This window comes from Amblyraja radiata, chromosome 11 (genome assembly GCF_010909765.2).
Source record: "Amblyraja radiata isolate CabotCenter1 chromosome 11, sAmbRad1.1.pri, whole genome shotgun sequence".
Lineage (NCBI taxonomy): Eukaryota > Metazoa > Chordata > Chondrichthyes > Rajiformes > Rajidae > Amblyraja > Amblyraja radiata.
The window spans coordinates 4861653-4886053 of NC_045966.1; the positions used below are offsets into that span (position 1 = coordinate 4861653).

Below are 24401 nucleotides of genomic sequence, written 5' to 3' on the forward strand. Positions count from 1 at the left end.
TACCACAACCAGAGAGCGGTCCTGAACTACTATCTACTTCATTGCTGACCCTTGGACTATCCTTGATCGGACTTTACTGGCTTTACCTTGCACTAAACGTTGTTCCCTTATCATGTATCTGTAAACTGTAAATGGCTCGATTGTAATCATGTATTGTCTTTCCGCTGACTGGTTAGCACGCAGCAAAAGCTTTTCGCTGTACCTCGGTACACGTGACAATAAACTAAACTGTAAAACCGTTCCGAGGGAACGAGCGCGTGGACCGGACTGGACTTTGAAAATGACGGTATAATCTGGCGACTCTTGCATGCGGTCTCGAGCGACTCATTCTACGCACTTTGTACTAATTGGGGATGGTGCTGAGGTGATTTTGTGTTGCCAAAAAAAATATCTGTGCTTGTGATAATGAAGAACCATTGAACAACAAATACAGTGGATGAGGCTGGAGGAGGTGCAAGTGAACCTCAGCCTAACCTGAAAGGTTTAGTTGAGCTAGATAGGGCTCTTGAAGATAGCAGAGTCAGGGGAAATGGGGCGAAGGCAGGAACGGGGTACTAATTGTGGATGATCAGCCATGATCACATTGAATGGCGGTGCTGGCTTGAAGGGCCGAATGGCCTACTCCTACACCTATTGTCTATTGACTGTCGGGGTCCCTGGACAGAGTCGAGGGAGGAGGTATGGTGACAGCAGGTTGCATCTCCTGCAGTTGCAGGGGAAGGTACCTGGGGAGGGGGTGGTTTGGGTGGGAAGGGATGAGTTGACCAGGGAATGATAAGGAACCACTGACTCTCTGCATCAGTTCCAGAAGAACATCTACTGTACTCAATGACAGTAATGGTATGTGTGAGAAGGAACTGCAGATGCTGGTTCAAACTGAAGATAGACACAAAAAGCTGGAGTAGCTCAGCGGGACAGGCAGCATCTCTGGAGAGAAGGAATGGGCGATGTTTCGGGTCGAGACCCTTCTTCAGCCTGACAGGACATGACTGGATAGCAAGCTTGTCAATGTATCTCTGTGCATGCGACAATATTTAAACCACCATTGAGCCATTGAAGAGCATTCTAACGTTTTGGATAACTCTAGATTTCTCTGAGAGGAAAATACAAAGCAATAACGACGTATTTTGATTGAGATTAAATTGTTGACCTTCTAAGAGTTTCCTCAGAGACCAGTATAAGAGAGAGAACGATTCAGGCAGTCATTCTTGAGTAATCAGGCCCTGATTAATATTTACATCTTGTTGTGTAGCTACACACAATATATAGCAGCAAAATACCCAGCAGTGGAAGGAATTAGTCAAAGTGAATAGGCAGACGTGTACGTAATACTTCAGTAGATAAAAGATCTCGGCAGTGGGACAGGGTGGCGCAGCAGTAGAGTTGCCGCCTCACAGCGCCAGAGACCCGGGTTTGATCTTGACTACGGGTGCTGTCTGTACGGAGTTTGTACGTTCTCCCCGTGGCTAGTGTGGGTTTTCTCCGGGTGCTCCGGTTTCCTCCCACATCCCAAAGACGTGCAGGTTTGTAGGTTAATTGACTTCTGTAAATTGTAAATTGTCCCTAGTGTGTGTAGGAGAGGGTTAGTCAATGGGGTGACCCCTGGCAGGCACGGACTCGGTGGGCCGAAGGGCCTGTTTCCACGCTGTATCTCCAAAGTTTAAAGTCTGAAGTGGTTGAGGGAGTGACTAGTGAGAAGGATAGTGTTAAGGGGCTGTCCCACTTGGCGATTTTTTCGGAGACTGCCGGCACCATTGATTGACGTATCAGGTCACCGAAAAAGTCACGGCGTGATGCGGCGTGTCGCGCCGGTGACGCGGCTCGATGACGCATTGACACGCGGAGTTTCCTCAAGTGTCGCAGCATTTTGGTTGTCGCCGCTAGATTTTGAAACGTTCAAAATCTTTTGGCAACCCTGATACATCGGTCAATGATGCCGGCAGTCGCCGGAAAAAATCGTCACGTGGGAGAGGCCCTTTAGTGTGATCGATGGTTGGAGTGGACCCAGTGGGCCGAAGGGTCTGTTTCCACACAGTATCCCTAGACTAAACTAAACTAAAAGTTATCTCAGGATCAGAGCACTTAGCAGCTTAAAAGATGGACAAAGAGGGTCCCGGCATTGGGGGGCCACCAAGGGCAAAGAGGACCTCCTCTACGTGGCCACTCTTTGCATACTGCCCAAGTGAAATATGGGTATTCACTTGGGCAGTACCTCACATTGGGCAGTCTGCACCCCAGCGGTATGAACATTGACTTCTCTAATTTCAGGTAGTCCCAACCCTCTCCTCCCCTTCCCAGCTCCCCCTCAACCCACTGGCTCCACCTCTTCCTTTCTTCTTCCCACACTCCCCCCCCACCCCCACCCCCCCTCACAAAGTCCGAAGAAGGGTCTCAACATGAACCGTTGCCTATTTCCTTCGCTCCATAAATGCTGCCTCACCCGCTGAGTGTCTCCAGCATTTTTGTCTACCTACGATTTTCCAGCATCTGCAGTTCCTTCTTAAACAAGGCTAGTCCGAGGGTCACCGATGAGATAGATTGTAGTTCAGCACCGCTCTCTGGTTGTGGTAGGATGGTTCAGCTGGGGAGGAACTGGAGATAGACACAAAAAAACTGGAGTAACTCAGCGGGACAGGCAGCACCTCTGGAGAGAAGGAGTGGGTGACGTTTCGGGTCGAGACCCTTCTTTTCCCTGAATCTGGAGGTGTGCGTTTTCACGCCCTTCCCTTTCTTATCTCGATTGTGTTGTCTCTCGTAACTCTTCAGCTTTGCTCCTCGCCTCTCGCCGACCTCGACTGAATGTTGGTGGCTCATCACAAACCTAATTAAACTCAGGTCTCATTAGTGAAAACAAACAGGTACGAGGGGAAGTCAGCGCCCTGGTGAGAAGCAGGCTAGCAACTGTAATTAATCTTGATATTAAACTGCGGGCTAACCTTGGGAGGGAAGCAGATGCTAACAAACGGCGCAATTACAAATATAACAATCTGAATTATGCATATTTAACGGCCTTGTGCACAAAATACTGAACTCAAAAGGCAAAGCAAATCCCCATCACAACTCAGCAGGTTGCTGCATAGGAAGGAACTGCAGATGCTGGTTTAACTCGAAGGTGGACGTAAATAGACAAATAGACAATAGACAATAGGTGCAGGAGTAGGCCATTCGGCCCTTCGAGCCAGCACTGCCATTCAATGTGATCATGGCTGATCATCCCCAATCAGTACTCACCCCCGTTCCTGTCCCTTCCCCATATCCCCTGACTCTGCTTATCTTTCAGAGCCCTATCCAGCTCTCACTTGACAGCATCCAGAGAACCGGCCTCCACCACCCTCTGAGGTAGAGAATTCCACACACACTCACAACTCTCTGTGAGAAAAAGTGTTCCCTCATCTCCGTTCTAAATGGTCTACCCCTTATTCTTAAACTGTGTGGCCCCTGGTCCTGGACTCCCCCAACATCGGGAACATGTTTCCTGCCTCTAGTGTGTCCAAACCCTTAACAATCTTATATGTTTCAATAAGATACCCTCTCATCCTTCTAAACTCCAGAGTGTACAAGCCCAGCCGCTCCATTCTCTCAGCATATGACAGTCCCGCCATCCCGGGAATTAACCTGGTAAACCTACGCTGCACTCCCTCAATAGCAAGGATGTCCTTCCTCAAATTAGGGGACCAAAACTGCACACAATACTCCAGGTGTGGTCTCACTAGGGCTCTGTACAACTGCAGAAGGACCTCTTTGCTCCTATACTCAACTCCTCTACTCAACTCCTCTTCAGATTCAGATTCAGATTCAACTTTAATTGTCATTGTGCAGTGTACAGTACAGAGACAACGAAATGCAGTTAGCATCCCCCTGGAAGAGCGACATAGGATATGAGCAATAAATAAATCTATTTACATGCAAACAGTCATAGTGTTTTTCCTGTGGGAGGAGTGTCCGGGGGTGGTGATTGGCAGTCACCGAAGTACATTGTTGAGTAGTGTAACAGCCGCAGGGAAGAAGCTGTTCCTGGACCTGCTGGTCCGGCAACGGAGAGACCTGTAGCGCCTCCCGGATGGTAGGAGGGTAAACAGTCTGTGGTTGGGGTGAGAGCAGTCCTTGACGATGCTGAGCGCCCTTCGCAGACAACGCTTGCTCTGGACAGACTCAATGGAGGGGAGCGAGGAACCGGTGATTGGGCAGTTTTCACCGCCCTCTGCAGTGCTTTCCGGTCAGAGACAGAGCAGTTGCCATACCATACCGTGATACAGTTGGTAAGGATCTTGTTATAAAGGCCAACATGCCATTCGGTTTCTTCACCGCCTGCTGTACTTGCATGCTTCCATTTATGGATCGCGAGTTAGAAACATAGACAATAGTTGCAGGAGTAGGCCATTCGGCCCATCGAGCCAGCACCGCCATTCAATGTGATCATGGTTGATCATCCCCAATCAGTACCCCGTTCCTGCCTTCTCCCCATATCCCCTGACTCCGCTATCTTTAAGAGCCCTATCTAGCTCTCTCTTGAAAGTATCCAGAGAACCGGCCTCCACCGCCCTCCGAGGCAGAGAATTCCATTTCAACGCAAGTGTCAGAGACTAAAGGACACCACGATTCCCCGCATGCTGCAGTTGGAAGATAGACGGCTGCTTTCCATCGGTGTGGGAAATATCACCAATATTTGTATTGTATTTGCAAAGTTACGAAATAACCATTCTATGAATGAATGGACGATTTTCACACGGGGAGTCATGGTGGGGCAGCAGTAGAGTGGCTGCCACACAGCACATACAGCCACACGGCTGTCTGCACGGAGTTTGCACGTTCTCCCCGTGACCTGCGTGGGTTTTCTCCGGGATCTCCGGTTCCCTCCCACACTCCAAAGACCTACAGCGTTTGTAGGTTAATTGGCTTGGTGTAAATGCAAACATTGTCCCTGGTGTTAATGCGCGGGGATCGCTGGTCGGGTTCGGACTCTGTGGGATGAAGGGCCTGTATCCGCGCTGTATCTCTAAACTAAACTCAACGTCTACGGAGTTAATTCTGTAAAATAGTACCTCGGGAATATATATATATTTTCACTTCCAGCTGAGGGGAAACAAGGTCGCAGCTCAACATCTTAGGCAGAAGATGGAACTTAAAATGGAGCACATTCCCTCATCATTGAACTGTGAGCTCAGGTCATTTGAAGCCAAACTTCACCGCTCGGCATCAAGAGCTCTGCAAGCTGGCCACTCACTGTATCATTCATCAGAGGTTGCAGGGTGACCTTATAGAGGTGCATGAAGTCACAAGGAAATAGACAGGGCGAATGCTCAGAGTCCATATCTCTCAGCATTAGGCCATTCGGCCCATCAAGTCTGCTTCGATCGTGATATCCGTCAGGAATGCAAAGACGTATGAAAGAGAATAAATGAAATGAATGATAGATTAACTCGGCACGGAAACCTAACTGAAGCTTGAACTCAGGATTAGATGAAAAGTTATACTTTATAATTCACGAACCTATCTCCAATGACGTATTATTAGTCATGCATTCCACTCTTTTTTCTTTTTTGACATCTGTAATTCTTTTTTTTTCTCTCTCTGTCTCTCTTATTGACTATCTATGTAAAAACAAACTAGAAGCAGAATCAATCCACAATTGAACATTTTAATAATGTATGATTGATATACATGAAAAGTTGTTCCTCTAATATGTGATTATATTTTACCATAATATGTTTGCTTCTAATAAAAATATTTTAAAAAAAAGAAAAAGAATAAATGAAAGGGGGGGGGGGGGGGGGGTGGAACCAGAGAGGGTAAGGAAAAGGAGAATGAAAATTCTTGTTCATAAGTGATTCGGCCCATCAAGTCTACTCCGCCATTCAATCATGGCTGATCTATCTCTCCTTCCTAACCCCAATCTCCTGCCTTCTCCCCTTAACCCCTCACACCCGTACTAATCAAGAATCTATCTATCTCTGCCTTAATAATATCCACTGACTTGGCCTCCACAGCCTTCCGTGGCAAAGAATTCCACAGATTCACCACCCTCTGACTAAAGAGATTCCTCTTCATCTCCTTCCTGAAGGAACGTCCTTTAATCCTGAGACTGTGACCTCTGGTCCTGGACTCTCCCGGTGGGAACAGAAAATGGGATCAGAAGGAGAATAAAAGGAAGGGAAAAAAGCGAAAGACCGGGAGAATGGCGGTTCCTTACCGTAGTTCTTTGAAAGGCTCGGCCCGGATTTGCGGTGTTTCAATAGATCTTTCAAAGACGGCACCTTCAGCACCTGCAGGGAAAGATTAGTCGACATTAATGAAGAGATATCACAACTCATACCACATGATGGGGATCAGCACAAAACCTCTCCATTTAGTTTTAGCCTAGTTTAGAGCGGCACAGTGGTGCAGCGGTAGAGTTACAATAGACAATAGTTGCAGGAGTAGGCCATTCAGCCCTTCGAGCCAGCACCACCATTCAATGTGATCATGGCTGATCATCCACAATCAGTACCCCGTTCCTGCCTTCTCCCCATATCCCCTGACTCCGCTATCTTTAAGAGCCCTATCTAGCTCTCTCTTGAAAGCATCCAGAGAACCGGCCTCCACTGCCCTCTGAGGCAGAGTATTCAACAGACTCACCACTCTCTGTGAGAAAAAGTGTTTCCTCGTCTCCGTTCTAAATGTCTTACTCCTTATTCTTAAACTGTGGCCCCTGGTTCTGGACTCCCCCAACATCGGGAACATGTTTCCTGCCTCTAGTGTGTCCAAGCCCTTAATAATCTTATATGTTTCAATAACTGACCAGTTGCTGCCTCACAGCGCCGGAGACCCGGGTTCCATCCCGACTACGGGCGCTGTCTGTACGGAGTTTGCACGTTCTCCCCGTGACCTGCGTTGGTTTTCTCCGAGATCTTCGGTTTCCTCCCGCACTCCAAAGACGTACAGGTTTGTAGCTTAATTTGCTTGGTGAATGTAAAAATTGTCACTAGTGTGTGTAGGATAGTGTTAATGTGCAGGGATCGTGGATCGGCCCAGACCCGGAGGGCATATTTCCACGCTGTATCTCTAAACCAAAATAGAGATTGAGCGCGGAAACAGGCCCATCGGTCCACCGAGTCCGTCCCGACCAGCGATCACCCCGTACACTAGCACTATCCTACACACACCAGGGACAATTTACAATCTTTATACCGAAGCCAATTAACCTGCAAACCTGGACGTCTTTGAGTGTGGGAGGAAACCGGAGCACCATTATTTGGTCAGTGCTGGACAGCTCTATGTTTTATAAACAGTGGGACAAATGTGTTAACTGTCCTTAGTTTCAACATCAATTAAAATCAGATTTACCTAATTCTACATGTTTTTACTTTTTATGTCCAAACAAATAATAGATGGGTTGTATTTTGGGTGACTGCTTTTACTTCCAGGTCCTTTAAAGCCCTGTCCCACGGTACGAGTTCATTCCAAGAGCTCTCCCGAGTTTTAAAAAAATCAAACTCATGGTAAGCACGGAGAATGAACGCAGCGGGTACGTCGGAGCTCGGGGACGTCTCTTAGCGGCTCGTAACGCTAACGGCAGGTACTCAGGAAGACTCGTTAATGGCAGGTAAGCAGCGGAAGACTCGTGAAGATTTTTCAACATGTTTAAAAATGTCCACGAGAGCCCCGAGTACCGGCGAGCGGCCATTACCGTAAATCTCCGAGTTCGTATCAGGGCAAACTCGGGAGAGCTCTTGGAATGAACTCGTACCGTGGGACAGGGGTTTCAGAATATTCTAGAAGTGCAGCTGGTTGAGCTGCTGCCTCACCGTACCAGAGGCTCGGGTTTGATCCTGACCTTGGGTGCTGTCTGTGTGGAGTTTGCACAGTCTCAGTTTAGTTTATTGTCACATGTACTGAGGTGCAGTGAAAATATTTTTGTCGCTTGCTAACCAGTCAGCGGAAAAACAATGCGTGATTACAATCGTGTTCTCCCCGTGACCGTGTGGGTTTCCTCCAGGTGCTCTGGTTTCTTGCCACATCCCAAAGCCGTGGGGGGGGGGGGGGGTTGTACTTTAATTAGCTCTCTGTAAATAGCCTCTGGAGTGTGGGGAGTAGATGAGAAATTACGAATACAGACCTCGTGTAAACGGGTGAACGCTGGTTGGCGCCGACACGATGGGCCGAAGGGCCTGTTTCCACCGTATCTCGAAACTATCTTGAAACATATAAGATTGTTAAGGGCTTGGACACACTAGAGGCAGGAAACATGTTCCCGATGTTGGGGGGAGCCCAGAACCAGGGGCCACAGTTTAAGAATAAGGGGTAAGCCATTTAGAACGGAGACGAGGAAGCACTTTTTCTTACAGAGAGTGGTGTGTCCGTGGAATTCTCTGCCTCAGAGGGCGGTGGAGGCCGGTTCTCTGAATGCTTTCAAGAGAGAGCTAGATAGGGCTCTTAAAAATAGCGGAGTCAGGGGAGAAGGCAGGAACGGGGTACTGATTGGGGATGATTATTATTATTATTATGATCAGCCGTGATCACATTGAATGGCGGTGCTGGCTCGAAGGGCCGAATGGCCTACTCCTGCACCTATTGTCTAGTGTCTATAAACTAATCTCGGAAAGTTCTGAAGTACTTTTTGCAATGCAATCATTCTGAAGAAGAGTCACGACCGAAGATGTCACTGAGTCGTGTTCCCCAGAGGTGCTGCCTGACCTGCTGAATTACTCCAGCACTCTGTGTCATGTTTAGCAGGGCAATCTTTGCTACAGGAAGGTCGGCAACTAATTTGTCCTTGATGATGTTTTCAGTGACATTGAGTGAAGGGACAAATACTGGGTCAGTTAGTGGGAGCGATTCCTCTGGTCACCTTTAAAGTAGTTCTGCAAACATATATATATCACCTTGAGAGAGAACACCGAATAATATTCTGAAGAAGGGTCTCGACCCGAAACGTCACCCATTCCTTCTCTCCAGCGATGCTGCCTGTCCCGCTGAGTTACTCCAGCATTTTGTGTCTACCTTCCATTTAAACCAGCATCTGGAGTTCTTTCTTAGACGCTCTCCAATATCCACACTGTCTCTGCTTTCTAGCTGAATATTTCAACTCAACGTTATGATGAAGGTAGCAGAGGCTTACAAACCTGTCTTATCGTAGTCATACTGGTGACAAGTTTAGAGATAGTTTAAGTTCAAGTTCAAGTTCACATGTATTGCCACATGCACCAGTTAAGGTCCAGTGGAATTAGATTTACCATGCAGCCACACAATCAAAACGAGTACAATACACAATAGGATATAACATGAACATCCACCACAGGGGAATCAGCATTCTTCACTGTGGTGGAGGACAATAATTTTGTCAGTCCTCCTCCTTTGTTCATCCGTGGTCGGGGCCATGAACCCTCCGCAGACGCCGCTAAGGACGGTCCGATGTACAGGCCCTCTCGTCGGGATGATCGAACCTCCGACGTCGGGACGGACAGAGACTCCGCGGCTTGGAGGTCCCGAATCGGCCGCTTCCTACCGGAGACCGGGGCTTCACGATGTTATAGGCCGCAGGCCGGCGGTCGGAGCTCATCTCCGGCGATCCCCGACGAGGGATCCCGCGGCTAGAAGCTCCACAGACCGCGGCTTCAGGATGTTATAGTCCGCGGGCCAATGATCGGAGCACTTCTTCCTCTGGCGATCCCCGGCAAGTGATCGCCCCTCTCCGCGATGGAAATTCCGCGCTGCACCCGCTGCTGAAGCTCCGGGCCCGACTCCGGGAGAAGCCGCACCAATCCATGCTGTTAGGCCGCGAGGGAGGGCGGAAATATGACATGAAGAAAAGTGACATTCCGTCGAGGCAAGCGACCGAAAAACAGATTCCCCTTCCCCCCCTATTCCCCCCTACCACCCCCCCCCCCCCCACTCTAAAACACACTTTAAGACATACTAAAAACAAAAAAAAAGATACAGCGTGAAAACAGGCCCTTCGGCCCACCGAGTCCACACTGACCAGCGATCACCCGTACACTAGTTCTATGTTCTATCTCATTGAAACATATAAGATTGTTAAGGGTTTGGACACGCTAGAGGCTGGAAACATGTTCCCAATGTTGGGGGAGTCCAGAACCGGGGGCCACAGTTTACGAATAAGGGGTAAGCCATTTAGAACGGAGACAAGGAAACACTTTTTCTCACAGAGAGTGGTGAGTCTGTGGAATTCTCTGCCTCAGAGGGCGGTGGAGGCCGGTTCTCTGGATGCTTTCAAGAGAGAGCTAGATAGGGCTCTTAAAAATAGCAGAGTCAGGGGATATGGGGAGAAGACAGGAACGGGGTACTGATTGGGGATGATCAGCCATGATCACATTGAATGGCGGTGCTGGCTCGAAGGGCCGAATGGCCTACTCCTGCACCTATTGTCTATTGTCTATTGTTATCCCAATTTCATACCCTACACACTAGGAACAATTTTCAGAAGCCAATTAACCCACAAGCCCACACGTAAATGATTAGAGGGATCTGGGCCAAGCACAGAGAAGATGGGACACAAGGAACTGCAGATGTTGGAATCTTGTGTAAAACACAAAGTACTGGAGTAACTCAGTGGGTCAGGCAGCATCTCAGGTGGTCATGGTTAGCCATCTGCGGTTCTTTCTTACACAGATGAGTGTTTCATCTGCAGTAGAGGGACTCTGACATTGTAGCAGTGCCTTTCTGCTGGAGTTTCTGCCAAGGCTTCTGTTCCAGTTTCTCTGCTTGGAATTAATCCATAACCTTCTGATTGAGACAGCAATCTGCCTCACCCCAAAGACAATCACGCTTCCTCTACAATTAAGAGGTCACCACAGGAAAGCAACGTAATGAATGCTGAGTTAATGAAGCATCAGAAATGACACAGACAATGTAACCTATTACTTAAGCACCTACTGAGTTACAGAGAGATATTCTACTGCAATAATGAAAGGCTTGGATAGTGTGGCTGTGGGGAGGACCTTTCCACTAGCGGGAGAGTCTAGGACTAGAGTTCCTCGCCTCAGAATTAAAGGGCGTTCTTTTAGGAAGGAGATGTGAGGAGGAATTTCTTTAGTCAGAGGGTGGTGAGGAATATTGGTCACCGTATCTGAGGAAGGATGTGCCGGCTTTGGAGCGGGTCCAGAGGAGGTTTACAAGAATGATCCCAGGAATGAGTGGGTTAACAGATGATGAGCGTTTGAGGGCACTGGGCCTGACTTTGTTGGAGTTTAGAAGGATGAGCGGGTCCCCCATTGAAACGTACAGAATAGTGAGAGGCCAGGATAGAGTGGCTGTGGAGAGGATGTTTCCACTAGTGGGAGAGTCTAGGACCAGAGGTCACAGCCTCAGAATTAAAGGACATTCCTTTAGGAAGATGAGGAGGAATTTCTTGATTCAGAGGGTGGTGAATATGTGGAATTCATTGCCACAGAATGCTGCGGAGGCATGTCATGTTTTTTTTAAAGCAGAGATTGACAGATTATTTCTTTTAAAATCTTTTTTTATTAATTTTTCATTAGTGTGGGTGTCAAAAGGTTATGGGGAGAAGGCAGGAGAATGGGGTTAGGAGAGAGAGAGATAGATCAGCCATGATTGAATGGCGGAGTAGACTTGATGGGCTGAATGGCCTAATTCTGCTCCTATCACTTATGAACTCATAAAGTTATCAATGTTATTCGGGAGTGATGTGAATGTGGAGAGTTTGTGAAAGAACTGCAGATGCTGGAAAAATCGAAGGTCGACAAAAATGCTGGAGAAACTGGAGGCAGCATCTATGGAGCGAAGGAAATAGGTGATGAAACCGTCACCTATTCCTTCGCTCCATAGATGCTGCCTCGCTCACTGAGTTTCTCCAGCTCTTTTGTCTACCTTCAATTTTTCCAGCATCCGCAGTTCTTTCCCAAACACTTTCTTAAACAATTGAAAGATGAGGTGCTGTTCCTTCAATTTACGCTGGGCCTCACTCTGACAATGGAGGAGGCCCAGAACAGAAAGGTCAGGTTGGGAATGGGAGGGGGGAGTTGAAGTGCTGGGCCACTGGAGATTCCAGCTCCGGTTTCAGCCATCCCAGTTCGGACCCCATAGGTTCCGACATACATATTTTGTCCATCCACCCAGACAGCTCAGATTAAAATCACCCCCCAAGGACCGACAACCTCTGCGGGAGACCAGGGATGTAAGGAATGAAACCAAGTGTGGCAGTGATTACTTTTATAGTGATATTTTATCTCAGTCCGATGGTGAAACATGTCATAGAAAAGACCTTCAATTCTCCCATTGAGATAACGGAGTTTTGGATGGATAATTTAATAGTATAATATCACGTTGGCTCACAAATGAAAGCCTTTTACATCTGAGAAGTAACTGCTAGTTGGAACGAAACAAGGGAACCATGTTTGGCACGCACATTCTCACACAAAAATCCCTTACTCTTTTTTTTCTGCCTTCCATCAGTCAGCCAATAGACAATAGACAATAGGTGCAGGAGGAGGCCATTCGGCCCTTCGAGCCAGCACCGCCATTCAATGCGATCATGGCTGATCATCCCCAATCAGTACCCCGTTCCTGCCTTCTCCACATATCCCCTGACTCCACTATCTTTAAGAGCCTGCTAGCTCCCTTGGTTCTCGGAGATGTCGATCACGTGTGGCTCTCGGTTCCCAGCGGGGGGCTCTCTACAACATCCGCTACCAATACTTCTGTTTAGTTTATTGTCACGTATACCGAGCTTTTTGTTGCGTGCTAACCAGTCAGCGGAAAGACAATACATGATTACAATCGAGGCATTCACAGTGTACAGATACATGATAAGGGGATAATGTTTAGTGCAAGATAAAGGCAGCAAAGTCCGATCAAGGTGGATAGTAGTTCAGGACCGCTCTCTGGTTGTGGTGGGATGATTCAGTTGCCTGATAACAGCTGGGAAGAAACTGCCCCTGAATCTGGAGGTGTGCCCTTTTACACTTCTGTACCTTTTGCCCGATGGGAGAGGGGAGAAGAGGGTGTGACTTGTCTCTGATGATGCTGCTGGCCTTGCCGAGGCAGTGTGAGGTATAAATGGAGTCAATGGATGGGAGGTTGGTTTTGTGTGATGGTCTGGGCTGCATCCACAATGCGCTGCAATGTCTTGTGGAGGTTTCCTGCGGCAACAGGACCATGACAGAGATGGGGAGCAGCATCCGCGATGCATCAACTGCTCCCTGTCCTTGCATCAGGCTGCAGGCCAGTCCATGCACCATGCTATAGTAACGCAACAGCTCCAGGGATAACCAGTGCGGGATTGCCGAGTTCCTCCGGCACTTTGAGTGTTGCTCAAGATTCCAGCATCTGCAGTTCCATACGTGATTCGTCCATATGTTATTCCTCTCTTCATTCCTTCCATAGTTCTCAGCTCTGCTGGACAGCCCCCTGCTCAGCTTCACTCTCAATGTGGAGGTTTCTCCAGGGATGCCTTGTGCAACGTTTAGTGTACGAAGGAACTGCAGATGCTGGTTTACACCGGAGATGGACACAAAAAGCTGGAGCAACTCAGCGGGTCAGACAACATCTCTGGAGAAAAGGAATAGGTGACGTTTCGGGGTCGAGACCCTTCCTCAGAAATCAGGAGTCTGAAGAAGGGTCTCAACCCGAAACGTCACCCATTCCTTTTCTCCAGAGATGTTGTCTGACCCGCTGAGATACTCCAGCTTTTTGTGTCTATTTTCTGTGCAATGTTTAGCTTATTGTTCTTGCAAATGTTGACTGAGTTTAGAGTTAGAAGACATGTTCCCCGATGTTGGGGGAGTCCAGAGCCAGAGGCCACAGGGGTGGGCCATTTAAGACCAAGATGAGGAAACACTTTTTCACCCAGAGAGTTGTGAATCTGTGGAATTCTCTGCCACAGAAGGCGGTGGAGGCCAATTCACTGGATGTTTTCAAGAGGGGGTTATATTTAGCTCTTCGGGCTAAAGTAATTAAGGGATATGGGGGGAAAAAGCAGGAACGGGGTACTGATTTTGGATGATCAGCCATGATCATATTGAACGGCGGTGCTGGCTCGAAGGGCCGAATGGCCTACTTCTGCACCTATTTTCAATGATACTATATTTCTATGGGCCAAACACAGGCAGGTGGGACTCGCGCAGATGGGATTATATATTATCTATATATATATATTATCTATATGTTTTGTGTTCACAGACCTGATATGCTGCATTATTCGTCTGTTCTCAGTAGACATAGAAACATAGAACATAGAAATTAGGTGCAGGAGTAGGCCATTCGGCCCGTCGAGCCTGCACCGCCATTCAATGTGATCATGGCTGATCATCCAACTCAGTATCCTGTACCTGCCTTCTCTCCATACCCCCTGATCCCTTTAGCCACAAGGGCCACATCTAACTCCCTCTTAAATATAGCCAATGAACTGTGGCCTCAACTATCTTCTGTGGCAGAGAATTCCACAGATTCACCACACTCTGTGTGAAAAATGTTTTCCTCATCTCGGTCCTAAATGACTTCCCCCTTATCCTTAAACTGTGACCCCTTGTTCTGGACTTCCCCAACATCGGGAACAATCTTCCTGCTCGTGGGTTTTCTCCGGGTGCTCCGGTTTCCTCCCACACTCCAAAGACGTGCAGGTTTGTCGGTTAATTGTAAATTGTCCCTAATCTGCAGGATAGTGCGGGGGGGGGGGGGGGGGGGGGGAAGAATCGCTGGTCGGCGCGGATTCTGTGGTCCGAAGGGCCTGTTTCCGCGCAGTATCTCTAAACTAAACTGACGTGATGTACAAAGGAAGATATCAGTTTAAGTGTCTGTGGTTTGGACATTAGGCTTTGTGTTGTAACTGCAATCCATTATTAAAATATTTGTAGCAGTAAGTTTGGCCTGAAAAAACAGCTCAGACAAAAACCTCTCAAGTTATTTTGTAATCTGCTGGGAACAATGAACTAATCGATGATAGGTTGCAGAAATGTTTTGTTTTCATAAGTGAACCACTAATGACCACACTTGGGAGATGATAATCTCTGGGTGTTATAAGACTTGGGACACAATTATAATTTTTTTCCAATTTAATTGTCTTTCACCGTTAAGCCGTGGTAACGTAAGCACTTAGGGCCAATTGGCACATGCCAGTTCTATTTTGACATGATTTGACATTTAGCAGAATTAATTAGTCCTTCGGAGAGTCTGTTAAATTCTTCACATCAGAAATATCGCTTTTTGGTTGTGTTGGAAAATAGAGAAGAGTTACCACTTAAAGGCTAGTCTTCTGTCCGCAGAATTTGAGATCCTCATCGACAACGGTGGCGCAGCGGTAGAGTCGCTGCCGCACAGCACCAGAGACCCGGGTTCGATCCCGACTACGGGTGCTGTCTGTACGGAGTTCGTACGTTCTCCCCGTGGGTTTTCTCCGAGATCTCCGGTTTCCTCCCACACTCGAAAGACGTGCAGGTTTGTAGGTTAATTGGCTTAGGCATGAATGTAAAATTATCCCCAGTGTGTGTAAGATGGTGCTAGTGTACGGGGATCGCTGGTCGGCTCGGATGCGATGGGCCGAAGGGCCTGTTTTCACGCTGAATCACTAAATTGAACTAAGCTAAACTAATTATTTTACACACCCATGCAAGTCAATAATATTCAACATGAACAACACACACAAGGTAGAATTTCCATCTGAATGTTATTGATTTTCAAAGAATCACGTATTTTCATGGCGGAGTTCATATTTACGCGATCACCTCTCCCTGACTGTTCGCTGAAACAATTCACAATCCATGTTATTTTGTTCAGAAAGTTTTCCCATCAAAGGACTTACTTTAGACCAGGGGTCAACAACCTACGGCCCAGGGGCCGAATCCGACCCGTAACCCAAAATCATCCGGCCCGCAGGCGGTTTTTTTTCCCCAATTAGTTTTCGCGACCAGGGAACTGCAGCCAGTCCCGGGGCACGCAGGCGATCTGGGCGCTACAGCCAGTCCCTGGGCACATGAGGGACCTGGGAACTGCAGAAAACTAATTGAAAAACACGTGGAAACTAATGCAAAAAACAACAGCAAGTGTCACGCTATGGCGATAGATGTGGCCCGCCAAACGCTCACAGACATGGGTCCTGGCCCCGATGCAGAACAAGGTTGCTGACCCCTGCATAGAATTTAGACTGTGGGGATACAGAGCGTCAGTTCATTGGCTATATTTAAGAGGGAGTTAGATGTGGCCCTTGTGGCTAAGGGGATCAGGGGGTATGGAGAGAAGGCAGGTACAGGATACTGAGTTGGATGATCAGCCATGATCATATTGAATGGCGGTGCAGGCTCGAAGGGCCGAATGGCCTACTCCTGCACCTAATTTCTATGTTTCTATGTTTCTATGTAAACTGGCCCTTCAGCCCACTGAGTCCGTGCTGACCAGCGATTACCACGTAAACTAACACTCTCCCACATAGTCGGGACAATTTCTACAAATTAACATACAAACCTGTACTTCTGTGGAGTGTGGGATGAAACCGGAGCACCCGGAGAAAACCCACGCAGTCACAAGGAGAACATGCAAACTCCGTACAGACAGCACCCATAGTCGGGATCAAACCGGGGTCTCCGGCACTGTGGGGCAGCGATTCTACCGCCGGGCCACCCTTCTGGTTTGTGTCCTTGAACATGAGCAGAGGTTAAGAAAGGACAGATTTGACACCGTGTGTAATTAAAATTCCAATACCTAAGACTCGTAAGCGATCAGCTCCCACCACCACTTCACTCTCCTCCGCAGAAAATAACAACTTTCCGGTATTGGAGTTGACCTCGAACCTCCGCCCCCGAGCTTCCACAGCTTCACTCCCTGCGGAGAAACACAAAACTACCGTGAGGGTCTGGAAACCGAGGAGCGCTGTGGGGAAGAATCACAAGCGGCTGACCATTTTGCACATTTACAGTGTCTCTTTTATTAAAACAAAAGACACAAACAGCTGGAGTAACTCAGTGGGTCAGGCGACATCTCAGGAGAACGTTTCAGGATGGGACCATCCCTCAGACTGATTGTGGATGGGAAAAGAAAGCTGGAAGAGAGGAGGGGCAGGACAAGGCCTGGCTGGTAATAGGGAGAAGGTACACAAAATTGCTGGGGAAACTCAGCGGGTGCAGCAGCATCTATGGAGCGAAGGAAATAGGCAACGTTTCGGGCCGAAACCCTTCTTTCATAGGGAGATACAGGTGAGGGGGGGGGGGGGGGGTTGATAATCAGTTGGTTGGATAAAGGCCAGAGATTTGGTTTCGAGATAAGGGCCTGTCCCATTTGGCGATTTTTTCTGTGACTGCCGGCATCATTGACCGACGTATCAGGTCACCGAAAAATACGCGGCGTGATGACGTGTTGACGCGCGGCGTTTTTTCAAGTGTCGCATCGTTTTTTTTGTCACTGCTTTGATTTTGAAATGTTCAAAATCTTTTGGCGACCCTTATAACGATGCCGGCAGTCGCCGAAAAATATCGCCAAGTGGGACAGGCCCTTCACAGCGCAGAAACAGGCCCTTAGACCCACCCAGTCCGCACCGGCCAGCGATCCGGTGGGGGGAGAATGGGGTGGGGGGGAGATGTGGGGGCGGGAGAGGGGGGGGGGGAGAACAGGGGGGGGAGAGAAGGGGAGGGGAGGAAGGGGGAAGGGGGGGGAGGAGAGAAGAGGGGGAAGGGGGGAGAGGAGGGGGGAGAGAACAAAAAAGGGGGAGTTGAGCGAGAGGTGCAAGAGAAGGGGAGAGGAGGTGGGGAGAGCGAAAGGTGGGTGAGGATGGGGGGAGAGAAGGGGGGGAGAGAAAGGGGGGCGGGAAGAATGGGTTGGGGTGGAAGGGGGTGAGAAGGGGGGTGAGAAGGAGGGGGAGAGAAGGGGGGAGAGAAGGGGGGGAGAAGGGGGGGATGAGAAGGGGGGAGAGAAGGAGGGGAGAGAAGGGGGGGAGAAGGGGGGGTGAGAAGGGGGGAGAGAAGGGGGAAGAGAAGGGGGGGGGGGGGAGAATGGGGGGCGGAGAAGGGGGGGGGGGAGAAGGGGGGGTGAGAGAAGGGGGGGTGAGAAGGGGGGGTGAGAAGGGGGGGAGAAGGGGGGAAGAGGGGGAGACACTTTTAAGAAGCCAGGCATCTTTTAATAAGCCAGAGATACACAACTGTGAAGTTCGGCAGACATTTAACATTACCAGTCGGGTATCCTTGGTTCTGAAAACTCGTGCTTACGTTTTTTCCCCTCAATGAGCCAATGGAAATGACCGGTCAGCAAAGGTGATTAACTAAAACTACCTACGACTACCTCGACTACCCATAACTACATGGCGACCCCACTACAACTGCACCTACGACTACAAGATTATCGATTTGCTCCTTGGCGACCAATGGAAAAATTTGCGGCAACCATACTGAGGCCGCGACTAGTTCCCAGAATGCGGAAACTCCTTGTGGCCATGAAGAAGACTCACCGGAGACCACCAGCGAACATGTGGTGAGCATGAGGCGAGCGCAGAGTCTCCTGCACTCGCCTAAAAAGTTGCCTTAGTGGGACAGGCCCTTAACACTTTCCTACACACACTAGGGACCATTTATTTACATTTACCAAGCCAAATAACCTACAAACCTGTACGTCTTTGGAGTGTGGGAGAAAACCGAAGATCTCGGAGAAAACCCACACGGGTCACGGGGAGAACGTACAAACTCCGTACAGACAGCGCCCGTAGTCGGGATGGAACCCGGGTCTCCGGCGCTGGATTCGCTGTAAGGCAGCAACTCTACCGCTGCGCCACCATAGAGCACATGAACATAGAACAGTACAGCACAGGAATAGGCCCTTCGGCCCACAATCTCTGTACCAAACATGATGCATGTGTTCCATATTCTCAAACGTTCAACACCTTGAAAGCTGATAAATCACAGAGGCCTGGACAGTGGATGTGTGGAGGATGTTTCCACTGGTGGGAGAGGCTGCGATCAGACATCAAAGCCTCAGAATTAAATATCGTCAGAGGGTGGTGAATCTGTGGAATTCATTGCCACAGAAGGCTGTGGAGACCAAGTCATTGGATATTTTTAAGGTGAAGATTGATAGACTCTTGATTAGTACGGGTGTCAGGGACTATGGGGAGAAGGCAGGAGAATGGGGTTGAGAGGGAAAGATAGATCAGCCATGATTGTACGGTCGGCATGAACATGGTGGGCCGAAGGGCCTGTTTCCGTGCTGTATCTCCAAAATAAACTGTGCCTGGTAGAATAGATGGTATTGGTATTGATAGACAAAGAGCTGACATACAGCACGGAAACAGGCCCTTCGGCCCAACTTGCCCATACTGGCCAACATGTCCCAGCTACTCTAGTCCCACCTGCCTGCATTTGGCCCATATTCCTCCAGACATGTCCTATACATGTACCTGTCTAACTGTTTCTTAAATGTTGCAATAGTTCCAGTCTCCACTACCTCCTCTGGCAGCTTGTTCCACACATAATAGACAATAGACAATAGGTGCAGGAGTAGGCCGTTCGGCCCTTCGAGCCAGCACCACCATTCAATGTGATCATGGCTGATCACCCCCAATCAGTACCCCGTTCCTGCCTTCTCCCCATATCCCCGACTCCGCTATCTTTAAGAGCTCTATCTAACTCTCTTGAAAGTATCCAGAGAACCGGCCTCCACCGCCCTCTGAGGCAGAGAATTCCACAGACTCGCAACTCTGTGTGTGAAAAAGTGTTTCCTCGTCTCCGTTCAAAATGGCTTACCCTTTATTCTTAAACTGTGGCCCCTGATTCTGGACCAGGGGCCACACGCTTTGTGTGAAACGGGTCAAGCAGCATCTCTGGAGAACATGGACAGATATTGGTGCAGATGTTGGCTTATTGGCTACACTCCAGCACCATCTTACCAGAGGGAGGCTCAAGGTTCATAAGGTCATAAGAGATAGAAGCAGAATTAGGCCACTCGGCCCATCAAGTCTACTCCGCCATTCAATCATGGCTGATCTATCTCTCCCACCTCACCCCATTCACCTGCCTTCTCCCCATAACACTTGACTCCCGTACTAATCAAGAATCTATCTATCTCTGCCTTAAAAAATATCCACTGACTTGGCCTCCACAGCCTTCTGTGGCAAAGAATTCCACCCTCTGACGAAATAAATCCCTCCTCATCTCCTTCCTAAAAGAACGGTCCTTTAATTCTGAGGCTGTGACCTCTAGTCCTAGACTCTCCCACTAGTGGAAACATCCTCTCCACATCCACTCTATCCAAGCCTTTCACTATTCTGTACGTTTCAATGAGGTCCCCCCCTCATTCTTCTGATCCCCAGCGAGTACAGGCCCAGTGCCGACAAACGCTCATCATATGTTAACCCACTCATTCCTGGTAAGAGTTTGTTACAGCTTACCTGTGTTTAATTGGGTAACAATCTGATCTTCACTATTGCGGATGCTTACTGTAACATTCTGAGATGACTGCAGGTAAAGGGAACTATCCTACAAAATAAAATCAGAAAACATATAATTAGGTACATCCCTCCATGTTTCAAAGCAGCATGATCTATTATGACAGCAATATTCATGGGTGTTGTAGACACATGGAACTGCAGATTCTATAGACAATAGACAATAGGTGCAGGAGGAGGCCATTCGGCCCTTCGAGCCAGCACCACCATTCAATGTGATCATGGCTGATCATCCCCAATCAGTACCCCATTCCTGCCTTCTCCCCGTATTCCCTGACTCCGCTATCTTTAAGAGCCCTATCTAGCTCTCTCATGAAAGCAACCAGAGAAAGTTTGGATCATCTATGGGATTTTTTTCTATTACAAATCTCAAATTGTGGAGTACAGAGACTAATAAATAAATGATGGGTCTTTGTCCCAAACATTATGGAGGGCACTGTAGGTGGCAACCGTGATCTTAAAATGGATTCCAGTATCAATACTGTTGTTTTTGAGTGATAAATAACCTAGAGTGCTCGCCATGCTTGTTCATTCCACTAAATGAGAACAACACATTTATGCCTCTTGTTCCACATCTGTTTCACAGGGTAGATGTTGGTGATCAACAGTTGACAGACCCTTCTGTTAACACTGAGGTAGACGATGGAAGAGCCATGTGTTTGATGCCATTTAAAATCAGAGGCCATGCTTCATTGTTCTGGTATAAAAGGTGTCCTGCAATCGTGCTTAATGAACAACAAACAGCACTCGTTTGGCTGCGGACACAAGGAAGCGGGTAGTGCTGCTGCTTCATCGCGCCTCGGACCCGGGTTCGATCCTGACCTCGGGTGCTGTCTGTGTGGAGTTTGCGCGTTCTTCCTGTGACCACGTGGGTTTTCTACAGGTGCTCTGGTTTGCTCCCACATTCCAAAGCCGTGCGGGTTTGTAGGTTAATCGGCCCCTCTGTAAATTGCCCCCTAGTGGTAGAGAGCGGATGAGAAAGTGGGACATTATAGAGCTATGATCAATGGTGGGCTTAGGTAGTTTCTGCAACACTGCCCGACACACACTAGGGACAATCAGTTTTAACATTTATACAATTATATCAAGCCAATTAACCTACAAACCTGCACGTCTTTGGGATGTGGGAGGAAACCAGAGCACCTGTAGAAAATCCACGTGGTCACAGGGAGAACGTACAAACTCCGTGCAAACAGCACCCGTAGTCAGGATCGAACCCGGGTCTCTGGCGCCGTGAGGCAGCAACTCTACCGCTGCGCCACCTCGCCGGCCCAGTGGCTGGACTTCAGACAGAAGATAGAAATGGTTCATGTAGGATTATTGTGGAATATCATCAATGAGTTCTTGTGAATATTAAAACATTATTTTAAAGCTTAACCTTTCCCGTGAAGCGCACAGTTTCAAAACTGCCCTCAGGAATTCTGTGAAAAAAGTTCTTGGAGCATTTGATAATAATTCACCAATTAAATGATAGTCAGCTCGTCATTAGCAACCAGTTGATCTCCAAAAATAGAGAAAATTGAGTTGGATGACTTAATGAATTTGTACATTCATTGACAATTTATGTTTGAGACACTCCAGCGGTATGAACATTGACTTCTCTAACTTCAGGTAGCACTTGCTTTCCCTCTCTCTCCATCCCCTCCCCCTTTCCAGTTCTTCCACCAGTCTTAAGGACCTGCACCACTATACGAGTTTACCCAAGAGCTCTCCTGAGTTAAAAAATAAATAAAACTCGTGGTAAGTACGTAGAATGTACGTAGCGGGTACGCCGGAGCTCGGGACGTCTCTTAGCGGCTCGTAACGCTAACGGCAGGTACTCGGGAAACGCGGTAAGCTCGTGAAGATATTTCAACAAGTTGAAAAATGTCCACAAGAGCCCCGAGTACCTGCGAACGGCCATTACCGTAAATCTCCGAGTTAGAATCAGGGGAAACTCGGGAGAACTCTTGAATTATCCCGTACAGTGGGACAGGCCCTTTACTGTCTCCGACTACATTCTATCTTAGTCCCATCCCCTCCTCTGACATCAGCCTGAAGAAGGGTCTCAACCCGAAACGTCGCCCATTCCTTCTCTCCAGAGTTGCTGCCTGTCCCGCTGAGTTACTCCAGCATTTTGTGTCTACCATCTCCATAGAAACTCTTTAAAGGCACAATTTGGGATTAGGCTTCAGATCGTGCTAACATCAATCCCGTTCACTTTGTGCAAAGATACATGTTAGACAATTTTTGGAAGAAGGAACTGCAGATGCTGGAAAAATCGAAAGTAGACAAAAATGCTGAAGAAACTCAGCGGGTGAGGCAGCATCTATGGAGCGAAGGAATGGGTGACGTTTCGGGTCGAGACCTTTCTTCAGACTGATGTGGGGGTGGGGGGATGGGGGGTGAAAGAAGAAAGGAAGAGGAGGAGACAGTGGGCTGTGGGAGAGCTGGGAAGGGGAGGGAGAAAGCAGGGACTACCTGAGATTGGAGAAGTCAATGTTCATACCACTGGGGCGTCAACTACCCAAGCGAAATATGAGGTGCTGCTCCTCCGATTAGGCAACTTCATACTTATAAAGACACTGCAGATGCTGGATATCTGAGATAAAATACTCAAATGGTGAGGAATTTTCTGTTTAGATTCTGCTGAGCTACTCAAGCATTTTGTGTCCTTTTGTACAGTCTAGTTTAGATTAGTTTGTTGTCCAAGTAGTGAAAAGCTTTTGTTGTGTGCTAACCAGTCAGTGGAAAGACAATACAATGTCAATAAAGGGAGACAATAGACAATAGAGAATAGGTGCAGGAGTAGGCCATTCAGCCCATCGAGCCAGCACCGCCATTCAATATGATCATGGCTGATCATCCCCAATTCATGCCGTCTCCCCATATCCCTTGACTCCGCTATTTTTAAGAGCCCTATCTAGCTCTCTCTTGAAAGCATCCAGAGAACCTGCCTCCACCGCCCTCTGAGGCAGAGAATTCCACAGACTCACAAATCTCTGTGAGAAAAAGTGTTTCCGCGTCTCCGTTCTAAATGGCTTACCCCTTATTCTTAAACTGTGTGCCCCCTGGTTCTGGACTCCCCGAACATCGGGAACATGCTTCCTGCCTCTAGCGTGTCCAAGCCCTTAACAATCTTATATGTTTCAATGAGATGCCCTCTCATCCTTCTAAACTCCAGAGTGTACAAGCCTAGTTGCTCCATTCTCTCAGCGTATGACAGTCCCGCCATCCCGCGAATTAACCTTGTAAACCTACGCTGCACTCCCTCAATAGGGAGGAATAAGATGAATAACGTTTAGTGCAAGATAAAGTCCAGTAAAGTCCGATCAAAGATAGGCCCAGGGTCACCAATGAGGTAGATAGTAGCTCAGGACTCTCTAGTAGCTCTCTAGTTGTGGTAGAATGTTTCAGTTGCCTGATAACAGCTGGGAAGAAACTGTTCCTGAATCCTGGGGCTTTGTGTTTACACCTTTTGTTTAAATTTTGTTTTATGTTCTGGCCAATATCAGCTGGACTGCCAGTTGACATCTTTTACTCATGGGCTTGCTGTTGCATCAGGTGGCGGCACGGTGGCGCAGCGGTAGAGTTGCTGCCTCACAGCGCCGGAGACCCGGGTTCGATCCCGACCACGAGCGCTGCCCGTACGGAGTTTGTACGTTCTCCCCGCGACCCGCGTGGGTTTTCTCCAAGATCTTCGGTTTCCTTCCACACTCCAAAGACGTGCAGGTTTGTAAGTTAATTGGCTTTGGTATAAGTGTAAATTGTCCACAGTGTGTGTGTGTAGGACAGTGTGAGTGTGTGGGGATCGCTGGTCGGCACGGACTCGTCGGGCTGAAGGGCCTGTTTTCTCGCTGCATTTCTCTGGTCAGGCATAAGTGAAATGGTGGGAACAGATGGTGAAGTAAAGATTGGTTACAGCGTGGTATCATTCCAGTGTTGGACAGGCAATTTAAAATTATCTGGAGACAACAGTTTGATAGGTTTGAGCAGGAACGAGTCCAAGTGACTGGAACCAGCTGCCTGCACAGCAATGATCATTAGC

At 48.3% G+C, this 24401-nt stretch overlaps 1 protein-coding gene across 3 annotated transcripts in view; it reads right to left on the bottom strand.

Moving 5' to 3' along the window:
* The window catches only part of sgcd (sarcoglycan delta), a 195987-nt gene that overhangs the window by 14793 nt on the left and 156793 nt on the right, over positions 1-24401 (bottom strand). For all 3 annotated transcript variants that reach the window (XM_033029213.1, XM_033029215.1, XM_033029214.1), the window contains exons 4-6: positions 20318-20405; positions 16651-16770; positions 6191-6263 (exon numbers count right to left, since the gene is read on the bottom strand). In XM_033029213.1, the coding sequence (XP_032885104.1) occupies positions 6191-6263; positions 16651-16770; positions 20318-20405 (281 nt within the window). The remainder of the gene's footprint in view (positions 1-6190; positions 6264-16650; positions 16771-20317; positions 20406-24401) is intronic.